At 44.3% G+C, this 20,019-nt stretch overlaps 1 protein-coding gene across 1 annotated transcript in view; it reads right to left on the reverse strand.

Annotated features, from left to right (window-relative positions):
* Nucleotides 1-20,019, reverse strand: part of KIF13B (kinesin family member 13B) — a 186,957-nt gene that overhangs the window by 110,361 nt on the left and 56,577 nt on the right. The window contains exons 3-5 of the mRNA XM_090026560.1: nucleotides 8,255-8,267; nucleotides 4,185-4,245; nucleotides 697-789 (exon numbers count right to left, since the gene is read on the reverse strand). Of these exons, the coding sequence (XP_089882686.1) occupies nucleotides 697-789; nucleotides 4,185-4,245; nucleotides 8,255-8,267 (167 nt within the window). The remainder of the gene's footprint in view (nucleotides 1-696; nucleotides 790-4,184; nucleotides 4,246-8,254; nucleotides 8,268-20,019) is intronic.

A 20,019-nucleotide genomic window follows, 5' to 3' on the forward strand; every position in this document is an offset into this window, starting at 1 on the left:
AAGCGACAGTTAGAGCTTTTAACAACAGTGCTGCTTGGGATTTTTGGGTGGGAAGGACAATTACTTTCAACTTTTTAGTGAAAAATCTTTATGCCAAGTCTACGTAAAAGGGTCCAATACACCAATCAATTAAAGGGAAGGCCTCCATACAAGAAAAAAAAATTATGCTAAAAAAGATAACACAAAAGGTTACTTTAAACTAACAGGACTTATCACAGAGATGCAGTCTTCTCAAGGGCATCATTTAAGACACGTACCCAAGTTTCATACCTATACAGCACAAGTAAACCAGTTAAACAAGCCAAGCCATCACTGTTTATCAAATTAAAAACGATGAACAAAGTCTCTCTCAGCTGCAGAGTCAGGATTTTCCATAAAAAAAAATTAAACACACGCTAAACTCAAGGACAGTGAATGATCACACAAGAGATACTGATCTAGAAACATGGGAAAGAAGGGTAGCAGGGCAACACAAGCTAGCAAAATTTGATTCCTTGTCCTTGGGGACAAAAAACCTCTCATTGCAGATCCATAGCAACAAATATTTAAAATACACACCACTTCTCTGTACTGCTTTAAGGGAAAAAGCTACAATGGCACACAGCCAGCCAAAGAACAAGAATACCATGAGAAAACACACATGCACACGCCCTCTCTCATCATGGGTGCTGCTGTTTCTACCTTGGACTAACATACCCGTCTGCCCGTAGGCAAAGATGCATGCGTTGTAACCTTCAAAGGCATTCTGAAGAATATTCTCTCCAAGGCACTTGAAAACAACATCTTGACCTAAGATAAAACAAAAAATGAAGCTGAAGCAACTTTTATAGACCATATAACGTTAAACTGAGGGAGACACAGTGTAGGGGTAAGAAGAGGAAAGGTCCAGTGGTATGAAATATATCTCTGTTAATAAAGTTATGTAAGGATGGGAAAGGGGGTGCACATCTGGAGTTACTCTGCTGAAGTCATCTGAGGGCACACCTATACGTGCTACAAGACAAAGCAATAAACTCCGGTGCTCATCACGCCAGAGTTTACGGCTCCCAGGCACTGCATCTACATATGTGCCTGGGACTGTAGCACGTTGAATTGGGACAGAGCAGCTTTGGCTGGCAGGTGGTCCAAGGGGTCAGCCTGCCAGCCCGGGGCATAAGGGTGCGGCAGCACGAGGCTAACCAGCAGGCAGCCCCTGCCCTGAAGCACTTTCGCGGCCCAGCCAGCCCCATCAACATCTACTAGGGGAGCAGCAATACAGATTTTTTTGGCCAATACCGATGGCCGATTATTAGCCAGCCATATGGGCTGATACCAATCTGATAGCCAATATGCAGCACAGCAGCTTGGAAAGCAGCATCTGGGTGATAAGTCTGGGCGTTGGGAGCACACATCGAGGCCCCCACGGTGGGGGAGGGAACGGGGCTGGGACAGAGGCAAGGGCAGGCACTGCCCAGACATGGTGGGGTGTGGGACAGAGCTATGGACGGCTTGTCCAGGGGGTGGCTCACACTGTTGTGCACACCCCCAGGGGAGGCATATGCCCCCTTGGATTTGTTCCCAGGGCGAGGATGGGCTGCCTGGTGCAGGCTCAGACCCAGAGGCTACATCAGCCACTTCCTGGCAGGGGGGCCTGGGCTAGGGCTGTGCTTGGGGTGGGCAGGGTGGGTGGCAGCACTGGGAGTGGTGTTATGGTGGGGGGCATGCCTCCCAGGGCCATTGCCGCCAGCCCCCAAGCACAGCCCCAGCCCAGCCCCTGCTGGGAAGAAGGCAGCACAGCCCCCGGCTTCCTAGCCCACAGCAGGCAGCCCAACCTCACCCTGTGCACAAATCTGGGGGAGGGCACATGCCCTCCTATGTCTCCCCCAGGGGTGCGCACAGCAGCAGGAGCCACCCTCCCTCCCCTGCCCCCTCTGCGCTCCCCAGATGAGCTGCCCATGGCTCCATCCCGCACCCTGTCTGGGCAGCACCTGCCCTTGCCCCTGCCCCAGCCCCACTCCTTCCCTCACCATGGGGGCCTCAATGTACCCCACCATGCTCCACACAGACCTAATGCCCAGGCGCTGCTCTCGAAGCTGCCAGGCTGCATTCCTGGCCGTATGCATGCTGCAGCTGCACACATGTATGCAGCATTTACTGGTGACGTTATCACCTATGCCAGCCAAAAAAAGCTGACTGCCGATCATCTCAATTTTCCTTTTATCGGTGCCGATACGATATGGACCGCTATATCGGTGCACCTCTAGCATCTACACATGAGTTATGGTGCACTAAATAATGCCACTGCAGGATTTTGCTTGCGTTTACAAGTACTACCCTGCTGCAGCATTAATTAGTTTACTCCAGGCTAATAGGGCCACATGTTTAGATGCAAGACATTTACTGCACAGCTAATTAGTCTACTCTGCAGTAAATGTCTCATGTAGAGGCCCCCTGAGTTCTTTTAGGTTTCTACTATTATAAATGTCATTTGACTCTGGTTTTGTGTCTTTAAGCCTTTGCTATTAGTACCCAAAATATCCACTAAAACTTGCCCAACCCAACTTGCAGGACTTACTGCACTGGTGACAGTGAATAGACTACAAAATTTGATTTCATTTTGGCAACCATGACATGATTTGAATTTAAGGCAATAGCGTATGGTCTACTAGAAAGTATATTTTACAGTATTTGTAAAAGCAAATGAAATTACAGCAACAGAAAAGCTTGCTAGATGCCTTTGGTGTTAAATCCTTGCAGAGAAGTAATCACAACTATGTGGGAGGGAATTGGAGTATAAAGCTAGTGGATTACAAATTAGAGGGTAAAGTGTTTCTGCTGTAACAGTAGAAGTAAATCTGCCCACGTGTAATTTTTGTTTGACTTTTTTTTTAGCTGGGGTGGGAAAGTGTTGGTGGTTTTTGTTTTGTGTACAGCAGTAACAGACTGCAAATGCATCACTCAGAGCTTCTCATCATAAAGACGTCGACTTTAAATCATACGTCAAACATACAGAACTCCATGGCCTGAGATTTTCTTTCAAGCAGGAAAAGTCTTTCACATCCCTGAAAATTCTCACCCAGTGACCAAGTCAGTATATTTTACTATTTGTTATGAAGTCAAGAGTTGCTCCTGGAAGTTCTGCACAAATGAAATGCACACTGAAATTAGTAAAATTTTTGCTTGAGTGCTTAAGCAAGATAGAACTAAGATTGCTCCAGACTGAATGTTTGCAACCCATAACAGCCTGCAGTTAAACTGTTCAAAAGTCTTTCTGTGAACCATGCATCTACATCAGTTTTGGGAAGGAGACTTAGGTGCCCAAAGTACAGAAAGGTTAGGTCCAAAGGAAGAAGAAAAGAAAGAAGAGCAAGGGATAGATAAAGGCACTGGCACTGAATACAGAAGCCCTGACTCCAACACACAAACACGGGAAGGCTCCAAAGTGCGTTTCACATTAAAATGCAGTTGTTTGCCGAAGGGTGAACACAATAAGAATTGACAGCCTTATTACTACTACTACGGCTTTCATCCTAGTCCTCATCCTACATCTTCACATCTGTGCACCTGCTTCATTTTGTGTCCCCTGAAGTCAAGGGAACTTGATGCAAGCCAATAGCTATGCACAAGCTTATCTGTAGGTAAAATGCCCAGTGATCTTGGGTGTAAAACTCTCGCTGACTTAAATAGGAGCAAGATTAGGCTTATAAAACACTGCAGCCATAAAAAAGACGATGGCCATAGTTCTGCAAGGTGCATCAACTACATTATTAGCACGTTGCTGAAGCTGGCATCGATGCTGGGAAGCTTTATTCTGAAGAGGAGTTTAGTACTGAGCCTCAAATTATATGCAAAAAAAATTTTTTTTTTTTAAAGCTATGCCTCTAGAATAGCATTGTTAAAAGTGGAGATATTTGTGTGCTCCAAAGTGTCAAATTTCTTGCGCTGCAGGTCAGTGGTACTGCATCTATTGCTTGCCATTACTTTAAATGTTATCTTTAACTAGTAAGGAGGGATGATTTAAGATTCTGCTTTCTTTCTCTCTCTCTTTCTCCCCCACCCAACAATGGACAAACCACAGAGGGAAAATGTTTTCAATGCCATATGGTCTGTACCCTTTGGCAAATACTGCATTATAATGAGATCATTTACACTTTGCTTAGACAACAGATATGAAAAGTGAGCACAAAGCTACAGTACATAATTACCTGCATATTTTTCTTTAACAGATTCATCCATAGACCAGAAACAGTGATCGTAAGCAAACACCTGTAATAAAATAAAAAGGGGCTATCTTGTAAAAACCTGCAGTCCCACCAAAAAGGCATCCTAATATAGAGAGAAAAACAGGGAGGTTAGCTGACATCTCTCTCTGCTGCCATTCTAACCACAATACTCACAAGGCTCCACCTTTATTTGCTTTCTATTTTTATACTTCAAATTGAAGCTCCTACAACTTCAAAACCAGATATCATAGTTACTCAAATACACGATGCCTCTGAACATAAGACAACCCCCCAGTAATCAGATTCTCTGTATGGCAAATATATAAAACTTGTTCTAATTTTCCAGGTTATTGGACATTTGCCTTGAATCTGTCCCCCTCCCATTGCTAGAGCAGGGAAAATAGATTTGAGGGTTTAGGTAGTCTTCTTGCCTTTCTCAACTTCTTCCCCCCTGCAGCCCCTTGCCCCGGCTCCTTACAGTCAAAGCCTGCTCTCCCTGAGCATACAGAACTGAGAGGCAAATTTGAAAAAGCTAACCTCGAAATAGTCAAATGACTACAGGTAGCTACCGACTTGGTTCAACCAGAATTGATGCCGTTTACCTATTTTTGAAACTGTTGCAAGTTTTAGCGCAGGTACTCCATAAACACATTTCTGTACCTATAGTTTTTTTTTTTTAATTTTGTGTTTCAGGCCAAATTAGCCAAAACAGTTTCAAATATTATCTACTGAGCAGAGCTCAGATCGTACGTGTCTGTGTGATGCTACCACCAGCAAGTGTCTTACCTCTCGGACTCTTCAGCCCGGGGCTTCAGATACTCCCAAATCCATGGCAGGCATCCTGCATGCAAGCTCCAAGTCCGGAGGCCTTGGAGTTCAGATGCCCCTTAGTCTCACTTGGCAAAAGGCCACAGGAGCAAGCTAGAGGGAGACCCCAAGAGCAATCCCTCATCACCATAAATTGTGTAGCCGAGATCCTGCCATAGGGAGGCTATTGGAGACTCTCGGAGGGGTGCCCACCCACAGTGCAGGGGATAGGTCTCCACCCTCAACTGCAGCAAGTCATTCCAGGCTGGGAAGAAGGGGATGTCCCCTGCCAGATATGTAAAACCACTTGGGCTGTAGGATATTAGTGCAAAGCCAAAAGGCTCATGATTTACCATATAATTTGTTGGGCTGGGCCCCAGCAGAGTCAACAGCATCTTAAGCCACGACAACTCCACAGCCCAGTACTGCTCAGTATGTGTGTGTCTCCTCCAGACCACCCCCCCTGCAAAGGATCCAGGTGCTAATCAGCCCCCACTTATAACTGGAACTGGATGTTCTTGTCATGAGCCCTGGGATCCTCCAAAAATTCGTATACAATTGAGACATGGAGCCGCCTGCTCCAGCTCCACCTCATGGAGGGTGGGCCACAGTAATCACACGTGACAAGAGAGGGGCCGGTAGAAGGATTTTGGGTAAGCTGTTTGGAAGCCCCATTTGTTGAGGTTGGCCAGATATTTAAGACCAGTGAAGAAACAGGAATAATTGAAAATGGGAAAGAAGGATGCAGCTCATCTGCAGGAGTGAAGAAGTTGAAATGTATTCACTGTAGTGGCTCACCACGACCTAAAAAAAGAGTTGGCGGTAACACTACCATATGTCTTATCCACATGGGCTGCCCTAATTTAGCCTTGTGGTAGGTTCCCATCAGCATGTTTGACCAACATGGGCCGTATGTTTTAGTCATGCTCAATGTCAGCTGCATTTAATCCACTTCACAGCTGGTGTCCATTGCTGAGCACATGCTGCTTTTGGCAGCAGTTTTAATGATAAACAATGTATCTAATGAGACTTGCTTGTATGTAGATACAAGACGAGACGCTTTTTTCCCCATGCTGATTGGGGGTGGGCGCGGAGACCTCGTCTTGTATTCAGGTAAATACAGCAGTTCCCATGCAAGACTGTTCTTTGTTCTCATTTCTCCATGCATCCTTTCTGCACTCCTCTTCTTCCAAGTGCTTCCTTTGCCCATTTTCTGCTCTTACCACTTTAGTTTTATTGTATATTCAACATATGACAACGAAGAGCTCTGCCTCTTCCTCCAAAAACCCCTCTCCCAGCCTACTTTGCCTACATCTTCCTTCTTCAATCTGCAGACTGAGAGATGTCCCCTGGACTCATCTACCCGCTGTCTCTCCATGTGTCTGAATTAAACAAACCACCTCAGGATAGCAATGTCTCCCTTGTGTAAAAACAGCTGTATATATTCACATGCTGCTGATAAACAACAGCAGCCCAAGTTGGGTAATTTTATATAAGCAAAAATTTTTAAAAAGGTTTCAACTTTGGCAAAAGTCGGAGTTACACAGTGCTTCTAAATATAAAAGTTTCAATTTTGTGGTGAAACCCATTTAGACTCCATACTTGATACTATGCCTTCACAGAAGCTGGCTTCAATTAGAGTAGTATCCACTTGGGGAGATTCAGACTTCATGAACAGATGCTCTCAAAACAACTTATCGTAATTGGATGCAGAAATGCTCTGAAAAAGTTGAGTTAAAAAAACCCCCAAAACCAAACAGTCTGATTTCATTTTTTTAAAATAATCTAATCTATAATGTAAGCAGGAGAGAAGTCAGGCACCTCATACACCACATTATGCTTAATGCATGAGAAAGAAAGCCACAAACCACGAGGAAGCCAAAATATTTTGATCTTCATTCATACTGGCTGCCAAAAATTGCATTAAAAGCAGAGAGGAGAGCAGAGGGGAATCCCACATGCTGCTCTTGGGTGTTTGCTTCTTGTCTTGGTTTAGTTGAGCTAGCTCTTCTCTTCCCCAGAAATATTTTATACTACTGGCCAGCTGCAGTCTATGCTACTTGGGACAAGGGGGACAAACCACACAGGCAGTTAGAGGTCAGACATCTACACTTTCAAACTCCATTTCAGTCTTTTTGCAGCTTATATTTTAAACTCCAGGCAGATTCAAGGTTTGCTATGCGCAGACTTGAAAAGCCAAGTGTTGCTTGGCTAAAGCCCACTGCGTAGTATGCGTGTTCTGCTAACCAAGAACAACCATCCCTTAAAAAAAGGGATGGTTGGAGATTGCTCTGCTAAGCCTTCCATATCAAATCAGTTTTTTTCCATTGCACTGGTCATGAGAACAAAACAAGACAAGAGGCAAAGCCTGCAATGGTTTGTAGATAATATTACTTCCTTGAGATATTTTAATAGGAATCTGGATTATGCTAGACTTCGCAGCAGCAGCAACTTAGCCCTACTTGTGCACTCAGACCAACTAACAAGCCTGCTTAAAAATATACCAATTGTGCAAATTTGCACACCAATACTGCCCAACTTGCTACAAATCAAAGAAAAACCATACCATGAACTCTTTAAGTTTAAACAGCACATACCATAGGGGTTTCAACGCCACCATATCTCCTGAGCATACTAATATGCTGAAAACAGCAAGATGGGGGGAAAAATACCCACTTCTGCAGGTGTCTTGCAGCCTTTAGAGAATGCAGGCATAGATTTGACAGTTGAAATACAGGCTACTATCCTTTTCTTAGGAACTAATTTACTGGACATTTATATAGTTTATTTTACCATGCCAGCTTTAAAGTTGTTTAAAAAAATAAGCTGTGTGGCTATGCACAAATAAGCCAAGGCAGACAAAAATCAGCATAATCAAATACCAAAAAAAAAAGGAAATCCAAGTAGGCAGCAACAAACAGTGAGTTTGCTTTAATGCAAATACCAGAAAATGTTTTTAAACAAACAAGCTTTCATTCACAATCCTTAACTCAATATGTAACTATGTTCTCATCTGTTCCTGTGACTCATTTTTTGGCTAGGGATATACAGCAAGGAGATGCTTGGAGTTGCTTACACAACAGCTGATTAACTGCAATGCTGGGTTTTTTTAAATGGTAACTATTTGACAACTCAAAGGTTGAAAAATTGACAACAGCTTTTCACCGACCAATTTAGAAGTTTTGATGCATCTTGTTGTTCGTTTTTTTCATTTATTATTATTATTATTATTTTTAAAATCTTACCTTTGGTTGGTTCCTGTAGTTCCCAGAGGAATCCAAACAGGGACAAATAGAAAGGGGTGGAGGAAAAAGGAAACAAAGAGACATGGTTACTTATGAGAGCCTTAGTTAAATTGTTCCCAGTGTTAAAAAACATTTAAGTCTTCAACATCCTAGCTAATGCTCTCCATTTTTCTCAAATATCTCTCTTTTTTCACCTCTGAAACCACTTTCCAACATAGGATGCCAAAGATTATAATCACTTCTCTCAACTGCAGGATCTGGAACGTTGTCCCTAATAAAAACCAATGACTTTAAAATCAAATTCATTTCCATTTTCAGAAGAATCAGTTATCCCAATGAAACTGGACCAAGCAGCACCTCAAAATAAGTGTTTCCATTAAAATAAACACAATTAAACCCATCTGGGAGAGGAAGTGATGGGGGCAGTATGGTTAAAGCATGCACCCCCACAGAGGAGCCTTGCAGCAAACCTTAAAGACAACTCAAAGAGATTAAAAAATGATGGACTATGAAAAGGAATTGTATGAACTTCTGTTCCTGAACCAAAGGTGGCCTTATCCTTCACATGGTTCAGACTTTAAGGATGCACAGACAATTCACAAGTTGCCTTGAAAGGGGGATGAAAGAGGCTAATTTCAAGTGTCCCGCACCTTGATTTTTTAAGGGCTTTACATATGATCAGCAAAACCTAGGGTGACTTTTCTGGATATTTACTATTAGAAAAAAAAAAAAAAAGTAAATTCCCAGGGCTGTGGTGTTTTCAGGAAGACTGGTCAATTTTAAAAATGACAATAATCGCCTATGTGGTAATAAATGAGAACATCGGGGCAAAAATATTAGGTGTAGGCTGGAATCGACTTAAGCTACCTCCCTACACGCACAAGACAAGAAATAAATTTGCAAATGCACAGCTTGGAAACGTCTCTGGCCTCCGATCTGACAAACGAAGTCAGAAAGCCATTCTGACAAGTCACGATGATTGCTTTTGGCAGGGCAAGAGAGGGGAAACGAGAGCAGAATGAGATTAGTTTCGTATTTCTTGCTGGTCAATTTAGGTTGGGAAGCTAGTTCAGACGCCTGTCGCTAGGTTTGTCTCAAAGAATGAAGATTTAGTCGTGATTGAGTATCTCTTCCTTCTTGCTCTGGCTCAGATCAGGTGTCAGCATTTGTTTGGACTAACAGGCCCTGACAGCAGCCGCGGGTAGGGGCAGAGCCGGAGCATGACCCTTCCTGCGGCGTGTGCACGTTCGGGACGACTCGTTCTCATTAGAGCGGGACGTGTGCTAAAAAGCAAGGATGGAATTCAAGGGAACAGCAGAGCATAGTCTGTCAGGCAAAAACACAGCAAAACCAGAAAAAAACCCCCCAAGCTTGGGTACAGAGATCTTCATACCGGAGGGTTGTAGCAGGCTCAGCCCCAGACGTGGAAAAGCAGCAGTAGCAGGCTCAGCACCAGGGATAGAAAATAGTCCATCACCCTGCATCATTTTAGCTGGTCAGAGATGGAGAGGCCTGATAACCGAACATATCAACTCGTAACAACAGTGATAGAGGTGGGGAATCGGACAAAATTAATTTCCCATGCTGGATTCTTGTTCAGTTGGGGCTGGTCCTGTGTTGAGCAGGGGGTTGGACTAGATGTGACCTCCTGAGATCCCTTCAACCCTCATTTTCTACGATTTCTATGAATGATCTTGTTGGGGCTGGTCTTGCTTTGGGCAGGGGATTGGACTAGATGTGACCTCCTGAGCTCCCTTCCAAACCTCATTTTCTACAATTCTATGATTTGGGGAAGTAAATGAAGCACATTGACAGAGCTCATGTGGCTGCCCAGGCTCTAAAATGCTAATACCAACCTACTAGAAGTGCAAGAGGCTTTCATGGGGGATAGGGGGACCAGGCTGTGTAAACCAAGATCGTAGAGACTAAAGGCCTGATCCTGAATAAGCACTTCATTCTCAAGTACATACACACCATTACTCCTTGCAGCCAGAACTATGTTCATCCAGATGAACAGTAAACAGCAGATCCCCGTCAGAGAATGAAAACCACAATATGCTTCCCATTGATTACAGCTCATATGAATTTCGAATCCTTTCTGTAGTGCTGTCTTTATGGCCAAAACATTTTTTTGGCTCCTCCTACGGATCAAACTTAGAATCACAGAAATCAGAAAATTAGGGTTGGAAGGGGCCTCAGGAGGTCAACCACTCTGCTCAAAAGGACTATCCCCAGCTACATCTTTCCAGCCAAAGCCTTGTCCAGCCAGGTCTGAAAAACCTCCAAGGATGGTTGACTCCACAACCTCATGAATAACTGCTCATTAAGTGCTTGCTATACATTTTCATGTTATCATGACACAGCTTACCACAAAGAAGCCTATACAATTAATCCAACTGCAAGCCCTTCACTCCATTTCCTCTATTTTAAAGCACTTATTTCTGCTGTGCAGATTTAAGACCCAGTAAAGAACATAATCAGTATAATAGGAAGAGAGCAGACCCAACAAACAAGCTGCTCCCAACAAATTCCAATTACTATAAATATCTGGAGGTTTTGTCGTCTTGCATCAGCTGGACTGAATCATTTGCATGGCCTGAGGCTGGGGCATTCAGCCATGAGGACCACATCTAATCTACATAATCTACATACGCACAGTTCATTGCAATGGGATTCAAACCTTTGTGCAAAAGAACGGTCTGCAGAGCAGCAAGGCCAGATCCTGCCTACAGGAGCCAGGCTGAGAAGTGCCTTAGATATTCAAGACAGTATCAAAGTTTTGCATTTACCTTGGGCATCAGTAGCTGGTCTGCTTTAATGCAACTAGATGTACATAATTTCCCCAGGGTCAAACATTGTCCCACTCAAATTCTATATGGGCTTAATTAGCAGAGCCCTAGCAATGCCATAGCCTTTTATGTTAATTTAAATTTACTGTTTAACCTATTCCAGTCCATTCTAATGCTCATATCAGACTCAGGAAAACAACATCAGCATGCCTTCCAGTGGTGCATTAAAACAGTGCAACTAGCATCTGTCATGCCTTTGTTCTCTTATCCTCGCCCCAGGGGGGAGAAGCACATGCAAAGAAGTGTCCTGCTTCGGTAGGGATTTTCCCTCTGTTTTCTTTTAAAGCTCTACACCAATTTATGTTAAAGGCAATACAAAAAACTAGAATTCTTGGTTCCAAAAATGATAACTTTTATTAGACCAACACCCCTGTTAAAAGGCAGCAAATTCAGAGAAAGTCACCTTGCACCTGGAGCAGAAGGCAAGGAGAAGTCTGGGATGGTCTTGAGCTCCTGGGGGAGTTCACCCCCCGTTGCACATGAGCCCATGGAAGCCCTGTTTACTACACATACAAGCTTTCTCATTACTGTCGATGGTTTCATTGTGCCTCTGTAATGTTATCATCAACCGTGACCTTTATCATGAGGCTTTAAGGCAAGTTTTCTAGCTCTCTTGGGTTCAGTCCAAGGTAGTTGCCCAAGGCCTAAGACACTGAACTTGATTCAAAATTTGATCAGAAACAAGTGTAAAGAATAGAGGACAGGGTCATGTTCTCACGTTAGCCTGTGTTACTAAGTAAACACATTTCAGCATTTGGTATTAGTTGGATTATTACAACTACTGGAGACTTCGTGCCCAGGTATACTACATCGTTACAGTCCACCTGAGATGTAATGAAAGCATGAATTACTGAGGCCAAATCACTGTCCATCAAGATGGGGCGGGATCTACGATACCTATAGACAATGCTTTCTATGCAAGAAGATGGAATCAGCAAGGAAACAGGGTACTTCTGAACTACAGACTAAACTGACCCAGTCATTAGGTGTGCATCATCAACCAAAACAGAGACTGCATTGTGGCTATGCAGTCTTTCCACCAGCACCACTTGTCTTCCGTGAGCCCAGGTTTAGAAACCTGTTCAACCATGTGCTTATCTCTGGACCATTTTGGTGGTACATAGCAAACGACAGGCAGCGCTTCATCTCATCTGCACATCACTGGCACATGTGCTCCTCTGCCCAGTTTGCACAGGGGTTGAAGGTTGATGCTGAGTAAGACCAGAACTAACAGACTGCTTCTTTGGAGACTCCCAAAGCGAGAGGTCTAGTGACGGGAGATAAAACCTCCCATCACTACTTGTTGGAGGTGTGCCTCTGGAAAGGTTTGCACACAATTCCAGCACGTGCCCCTGGATCCCTGCCACCTCTTTCACAGGACACAGCAGCGTCTCATAGTCAACTACCTCAAAAACTGTAGCAGTCCAGGAGGATGAAAGGGGATCACTTACTGGTAAGAGATCACCCATGGTTTCAGCTCCACATCCTGGTCAGATTCCAGATTTCAAAATGTCCATTAGCTTTTGGTACATGAACCTGTAATTCACCTTTGGTGAGCTCCTCTGACCTTCTCCTTGAATAGGAGGTTTGACACCAGGTTTCTTTTGCTCCTACATCCATCTGATTTGGGACCCAAATGCACGTATTTCCACTTGAAAAAGAGAAAGGGCATGTTCTACAAATATGCAGTGCAATTTAAGTATTGGATAAATAACAGACCCTGGCTTCCCAGTAGGGATCAGCTGCGTATGCTCAGCTATGGGATTACTGCTTTTTAAGAACAGGGAAACTGAAATCCAGGAATCTGCTTCCAGAGATGTAAATCATGTTTTCAAGCATGAAAACTTTTTTCAGCCAACAGTGCATTTTAAGGAGTTATTTGTGCTTATTTTAGCAATATCTTCAAAGGCCATTGCATTGTTAAGGTCATTTCACAAGCCAATGTTGAATGCAACCTTCAGACTGCACGGCTCAACTTAGACTACACAGCTGCTGCTCAGTGTGACTGAAGTACTGATGTCCTTGGTTTTATGGGTCAAAAATATTGAGTTGTTATACAGTTCTTATAAACTGTTACAAAAGTTCAGCTACAGTCACATTTAATGAGTCATGGGGGACGGGGAAGGAGAGAAGAATTCAGATGACATACGTGAATGGGACAAAAAAACCCCCAAAACAACAAAACCCACATGGGTCACAAGAAATTCCTGCCAACTTTTCCAACACTCCCATCTCCTCCCACATTCCCTGCAAAATAAGCATATCAGAGCTTGGGCAAACTTAACTGAGCTTCATGCTTTTCTGCTGGAACAACCTCTTTTCTACCAGCCAGACTCCTTTTTGTAGCATAACTCTGCACCCAAAAGAAGCCACTTCTGGACAAACATTGAAAAAGTAAGTTATATATGGATGTCAGAAGGCAGACGAAGATTTAATGGCCACACCAACACCAGAAGTCATGGCCTATGCAGAATTTGGGAGCAGGCCACATAGAAAGGTTGGACTGGAAACATGATGAAAAAGCAGCCATTGCTGAGACCAAATCTGTATCCACACCAAAGAGTGCTTGTCTACATGGGGCCAGATTTAACTTCAGTTGGAGGTAGTTAGCCGCGTTAGTCTGAAGTTAGGGCAAGGAGCAGGGCAGCATAACACCTTAGAAACCAACTTGTTCAGAAAGGCATGCACTTTTGCTGGTGATCAACTGCGGCATCAGATGCCAGATGAACAAGTTAGTCTACAAAGTGCCACCCTGCCCTGCCTTCTGCCCAACTTTAGTTAATTCACCTTAAATTGTTTCACGTTCACCCCATTACCTTTTTTAGTCAAGGACACTATTTGAGCATCTTTAGCTGCAGTAGATAAGGAGCAACTTCATTTGCAGTGAAGCTATTCACTGAAGATATGGGCAAGTATATTCCAAATCATTCTCTTTAGGCAGGTCTCCAACTATGACCCAAAGCAACACAGCTTCCCATCTGGATGGGCCTGCCTACTACGTTCCTGGGCCGTCTCTTGTTCTGGGGTCACCACCACTGGATATTAACTTCCCAATTAAAGGCTGATAGGCAGTCTTTTTGGAGGGCTGTATATTAGGTTACACCTAAAAAACAGTAATGATACAGATGCTGCCAAAAAACCCACAGGAAAATATGTTCATCTTACACCTTATCACATTATCAAGTCCAAGCAAAGTAGGGTTCGAGGCTAGGAGGCCAGAATATAACCTGACAATACTATGCAAAACTGTTCTTTTTCTCCTGCACTTTTTCTTCTTTTGGCAAGTGATGCCATCGCTATTCTTCTAAAAAATGTGCAGGGTAGTTTCCCTAGGCAAAGCACTTCTGGCAATACACTCAAAAGCCCACAGAAAACTCCCTTGATCCCAGAGATGCCCTGAGGTCCAACCAGATGGTGTCTTATCTGAGCAGCAAAGATTCCCACTAGATTCATCACTGCCAAGCGGGCAGCCACTCTGCAATAGCCGTACCGATGGCCAGTCCAAAAACAATGCGGTGGAAGTTATATTGGCAGTTACCAAGTGCTGTATTGCACAATGGCTTGTGCAATGGAGGGGGGGAGAAGAAAGCTATTTTTCCCAGGTTGGGTAGAGCTACCAGCTTCTCCCCTGGACTTATCTGGCATGTAAACACCCCTCTCCTTCCCTGCCAACAACGTACAAAATGCCAGCTGTGCCACAGACTTAACTGTCATGTTTTATTCCCCTGCACAACCGCTACCAACGCCTATAGTGTCTACAAGCTGCTTCCTGCTGGCTCTTCCTTTTTTCCCCCTGCTACAGCCCCCATCACCCAAAGACGTTGGCACCCGGGGCATAACCCCCCCTCCCAACAGAATGATAAGCACCTTTACTGTAACGTTGATACAGGAAAAAAAAAAATAAAAAAAATGAAGGTGAACGTTGGTTCATGGGTGTCACTGATGCCCCTAGCTTTTAAGAGCCGTTGAGCTTTCAGGAAGCAAATGACCCAGCTCATACACATGGCGGGGTTCATTTGAAGGCTTTATTTAGCTCCTAGAGAACTGCATTGAAGGCCTGCGGGTTCAAAGGTGAAGGAAAAGGAGCTTCTCTGTTTATTCAGGAAAGCTGATCATTCAGACTGAAATATTTCTGTTGAACCCTTGACTGATGGCACCTTCTGGGGCATGTGCTTAAGAAACTTTTAAATACCAAAGGCTCAGTCATGGGATCATAGAAAAGGAGGGTTGGAAGGGAGCTCGGGAGGTCACGTCTAGTCCTACGCCCTGTTCAAAGCAGGACTGGCGCCAGTTCATCTCAGTTTAACTCCGAGAGCTGCACCCAAAAACGTAGGAAACGAGGTTTCGGAGAACCCACTTTTGCAGGGATGTTGCTACCAGAGCCGAGGATGGCCTTGTTCGAGCAAATCCTATTGTGTGCTAAAGATGCTCCCTCACTCATAGAAGTCAGGATGGGGAGTGGGAGCTAATTAAACAGCCTTAGCAATGCCCAGGCACAAAAGAGCAATAGTCAAAAGTGTGCTGGGTCAGGCTGTGCAAAAGAAGATCCTGCATTTGTCTGAGGCATACAGGAGTACCACAAGCCATTTGAAGCACATTTATATATTTTTTAAACCAGGCCCACTTGGAAGCAGGAGGACTAAGTTCACCATGACCTGTCTTGCTCTGAGCAAAAGATGCAGGGATTCAAAAAAAGAAAAGGGCTCACAAGGTTTTAAAGTGCAAACAGACAGAAAATACTTTCTTATAAGGAAGCTGCACTGACTGTCTAGACACTGGCAGCAGAACCCAATTCCTGGCATAAGTGAAAGGCCTGGTCTGGTGGTTTAAGAGAGCCAGCAGAGCAAGTGAAGCTCTTTTTTCCAGCAAGTGAAACTATTTTTCCACCTTTTAAAACAGCTTACCATAGGAATCAGGATGGCAGCTCAAGAGGATATTTTGGTATGCCCAGCAGGAATAGTAAATAGGTATTTCCCTCATTTCTCCATACAAAAAGCATACAAGTAATCATAGAAAGTGAGGGTTGAAGGGACCTCAGGAGGTCACATCTAGTCCAACCTCAAAGGACCATCCCCATCTAGATCATTTCAGCCAAGGTTTTGTCTAGCCGGGTCTTAAAAAACTCCAAGGACGGAAAACCCACAACCTCTCTGGGTAACCTGTTTACTAGTCGCCCCATGAGAAAGTTTTTCCTAATATCCAACCTCAACTTCTCTTGCTGCAACTTGAGCCCACTGCTCCTTGTCCTGCCATCTGCCCCCACTGAGAACAGTATCTAACTGCATGAGGATCTCCGAGATGGGAAATATTCACTAACCCTCCAACTGCTCACATGAACCCCCAACATATTTACTTCAAAACCACATTTCAGATTATAAAATGCTTTATGCAGCCATTAGATATAATATTTTATAAACATTCATTCCTTACTGCATAGGAAAAATGAGGCAAAAATAGTGTTGAAGGTGCTGGCTCACTGTACGCTGCTGTCATAATCTCCCACTGGCGTTACTTTATCTAGCTACCAACTGCATCCCTCTCCCATGTCAAGGCAAATCTTTTAGAGGGAAAAGAGTATCCTGAATACAACAGACAGGGGTTGTCTTTATTTTTTTTGCAATCAAAGATATCCACTTACAAGCAAAAGCCCCAACACCCCAGACGAAATATGAGAGAGCACACGCAGTTCAAATCCTAAAACTGTTTAGCTGGGAAAAACAAAAGCGATTGCTGTTATTTAGAAAATTCCTCCAATGCTATGGAGAATTCCAGGCATAGCTGGAGGTTACTTAGCCTCCACTGCCAGCACTAATCTCTGCCCGTCTGCTTTTAAAAGTCAGAGGCAGAAGAGCAGCTTTGTGGGCTACATTTTCTGAACTATTAGTCTCAGTATGATAATCTGCTCATTCCCTCCCTGCATTTGAGCTATATGAGTATCCTCTAAAGCTTGCATCCCAAAAGGATTAAAATCTAAATGATACTTAGATGCTGGTACACTGAACATCCAACCTAGGCTTATAATACTATTGCAATATTTCAATATTTTCCTTAAGCTGACATTGGTGACGATTTGAAAAGCCCTTTGGGGGAAAAAAAGCATGTATATGGGCAGTTTTTTTAGCTCTTGTGGATGTTCTCTGTTGGGCAAGGTTTTGGCTTGAACGGTATATTCTGCCTCTGGGCCTATAGCATAGTGTGCTTTACTCAGAAGCAAGGTCTCTCAGGGGTGCATTAAAATTAATTGGGGCCTGCTGCCCCTCCCCCCATGGCCTGGGGGCCCCCCAACCCATGCCCTGCCCTGCAGCCATGGGCACCATTCCCAGCTGGCGCAGCAGAAGTAGCAGCCGAAGCAGGATATGCTGCCCCCCCAGCCCAGGGCAGGAGCCACAGGTGTCCCTGTCCACAGACCACGCTGGAGCCGGTGCCAGTGGTGCAGAGCTCTGCCGCGGCTCAGTCGGGCTGCAGTGGTGCCCGGCAGCCACGGCCCGTCACACTGCGCACACCTGGCCCAGCCTGGCTGCCGGTTTCATCCGCACCAAGGCAGAGTCCAGCTGGCTCGTGCGTCAATCCACTTATGTCACTAGCTCATGCAGAAGCAGCGCCAATTAGCGCTGGGAAAAAAAAAAAATCAGACGTCAATGGATGCACACTGCATTAATGCACATTAGCATGGCTACACGAGGCCTCATGCGACCTAGCTCTGTGAGCCTAAATTTAATGCACCTTAATGTACACTGGCACATCTACGTGTAGACGTGCGCCTAAATTGCCTTAATGTGCCTTAAAGGCGCATTAAGTTTAGGCGTGCATAATTACACGTGTAGACACACCGACTGTTACTAAAACCTGTGTAAAGACTAGGCCTAAAGTGGGCGGCTTCAGTTTTCATTCAATGCTAACTCAGAAAAGAGGAAATATGGCACAGGAAAATGCAACAAGAGAGTAGCAAGTCATAACTTTTGTCAACACATTTGACTTCTGACTGTTTAACAACAAAAGCCTGCACCAGCTGAGGCTGCTTTAAGGACCTTATCTTATGCCGCCCTCCTTCAAGAGAGAAAGTAGCCTTTCTGTTTAGTTTGGGGTATTCAAAGCTTAGTTGATGTTTTTATTTCTAAACAAAAGTAATACAAAAACTTGGCTTTCAAAATAATTCAAAGTGATGTATTCCCTTCCTGCCCCCAACACACACACACCCCGGCCAATTCTCAGCTGCTCCCTCCCTTTCCCTTAGTCACAATGAGTTAGTGATTAGAACCAGGAACAAAATTCAGGTCCTAGGACTTCTGATCTTGTTTTAAGGTCTCACCACTGAACCAGGTTTCCTTCCTGCAGCTTTACAGGAACAATAAGGGATGTTTTCCAGAGCCAATCTCAATATGATCACTATGATTAATGTAACCAAACTCCAGTAGAATGGGAAGTTATAGAAATGTGAGTAATGCAATGCTCTCTAGTCAAAGGTGAATGATAAATTAGGCAAAAGCTGTGCCTTTTTCCTGCCTGCCTTCTGACATCGTTCAAACAGAACGATAACTTCCAGGTCCAACTTTTGCATAAGAAGCATTAGGAGCCTTGAAAGTCCAGAGACGTTGCTGTTTCTTCTGCATGACTAGAGCGGTTTGCAAGTTCTTTCAACTCTTTATTCAGGAACGGACTGTATCTTTACATCATTAAAAGGAGACTTTTGTTGCAAGTATGTGCCAAGTAATTATTGAACAACAGCTGGAAACAAAAGGTTTACATGTTCTTTATTAAAATAGTTTTCCTTCTCTGTGGGGTCTGTTTTAGATCAGATACCAATGGCAGACTGCTATGAGCTTTCTAGTTGTCCAGAAAACAGGGAAGAGGGCAGTAGATGGCATCTAAACTACCCAAATAAAGCTGGATTTAAGAGAAATAAATGAATACATATCAGAATTTTGTATGTCAAATATCCATACTCTTCCTTTCCCCCTTTGTGGGCCACCTCTTACACTTAAGACTGTAGAAGTTACTGCAGTCCCAAGCTGTGTCACTTCAGGGACGTCAATGGACCTCAGAGCGCGATACTAGTGATAAAAGGAAATTGCACTTACTTGAGATTTTGTTTATGAGACCTGCCAACCTGTTCCTTGTCATTGTGAGAAAAAAAAAAAAAAAAATCAGCTGTACTAAGGGCTCAGGACTGGTCTGTTATGCCTACCGGCTCCATGTTTCTTTGGCTTGTGAGACTTCCCAATGAAGAGTCTACATTAAGACCAGAGCTGCATTTACAGTAGGACCTGGCCTACAATACTTTATATCCTGCTGGCGCAGCACAAGATCCTCTGGACCTAGTGGCAGAGTAGCACCAGTGCAGTGAACAACCAAGTTGGGAGACATGCACAGACAGGCCTGTACTTTCTGCTGGCTACCATGGGCCCTTGAACAGCTAGGAGCCAGCACAGCAGGTGAAGAAAAGCCACGTGGACCCACAAGACTCCACGTGGGTGCGCACATGCTTTGGCAGCTTTCCTGGAGTGGATGCTCCGCTGTTGGGAGAGGTTCTGCCAGCAAAAGACTTGTCGTGTAAACAAACCCTAAGCCCTAAGGCCCCAAGACCATCGAATCATAGAAAGTTTGGGTTGGAAGGGACCTCAGAAGGTCACATCTAGTCCATCCTCCTGCTCCAAGCAGAACCAGCCCCAACTACATCATCCAGCCAGGGTTTTGTCAAGACAGGCCTTAAAATTCTCCAGGGATGGAGATTGCACCACTTCTCTGGGTAACCTGTTCCAGTGCTCCTAGCGAGCGTGTTTTTCCTAATATCCAACCTCAACTTCCCTTGCTGCAACTTGAGCCCATTGCTCCTTGTCCTGTCATCTGCCCCCACTGAGAACAGCCCAGCTCCATCCTCTTTGCAGCTCCTTGCAGGGAGCTGATATCAAATCCCCC

This window comes from Crocodylus siamensis, chromosome 1 (assembly GCF_052110815.1).
Source record: "Crocodylus siamensis isolate JL-2025a chromosome 1, ASM5211081v1, whole genome shotgun sequence".
In the NCBI taxonomy this organism is placed as follows: Eukaryota; Metazoa; Chordata; order Crocodylia; family Crocodylidae; genus Crocodylus; species Crocodylus siamensis.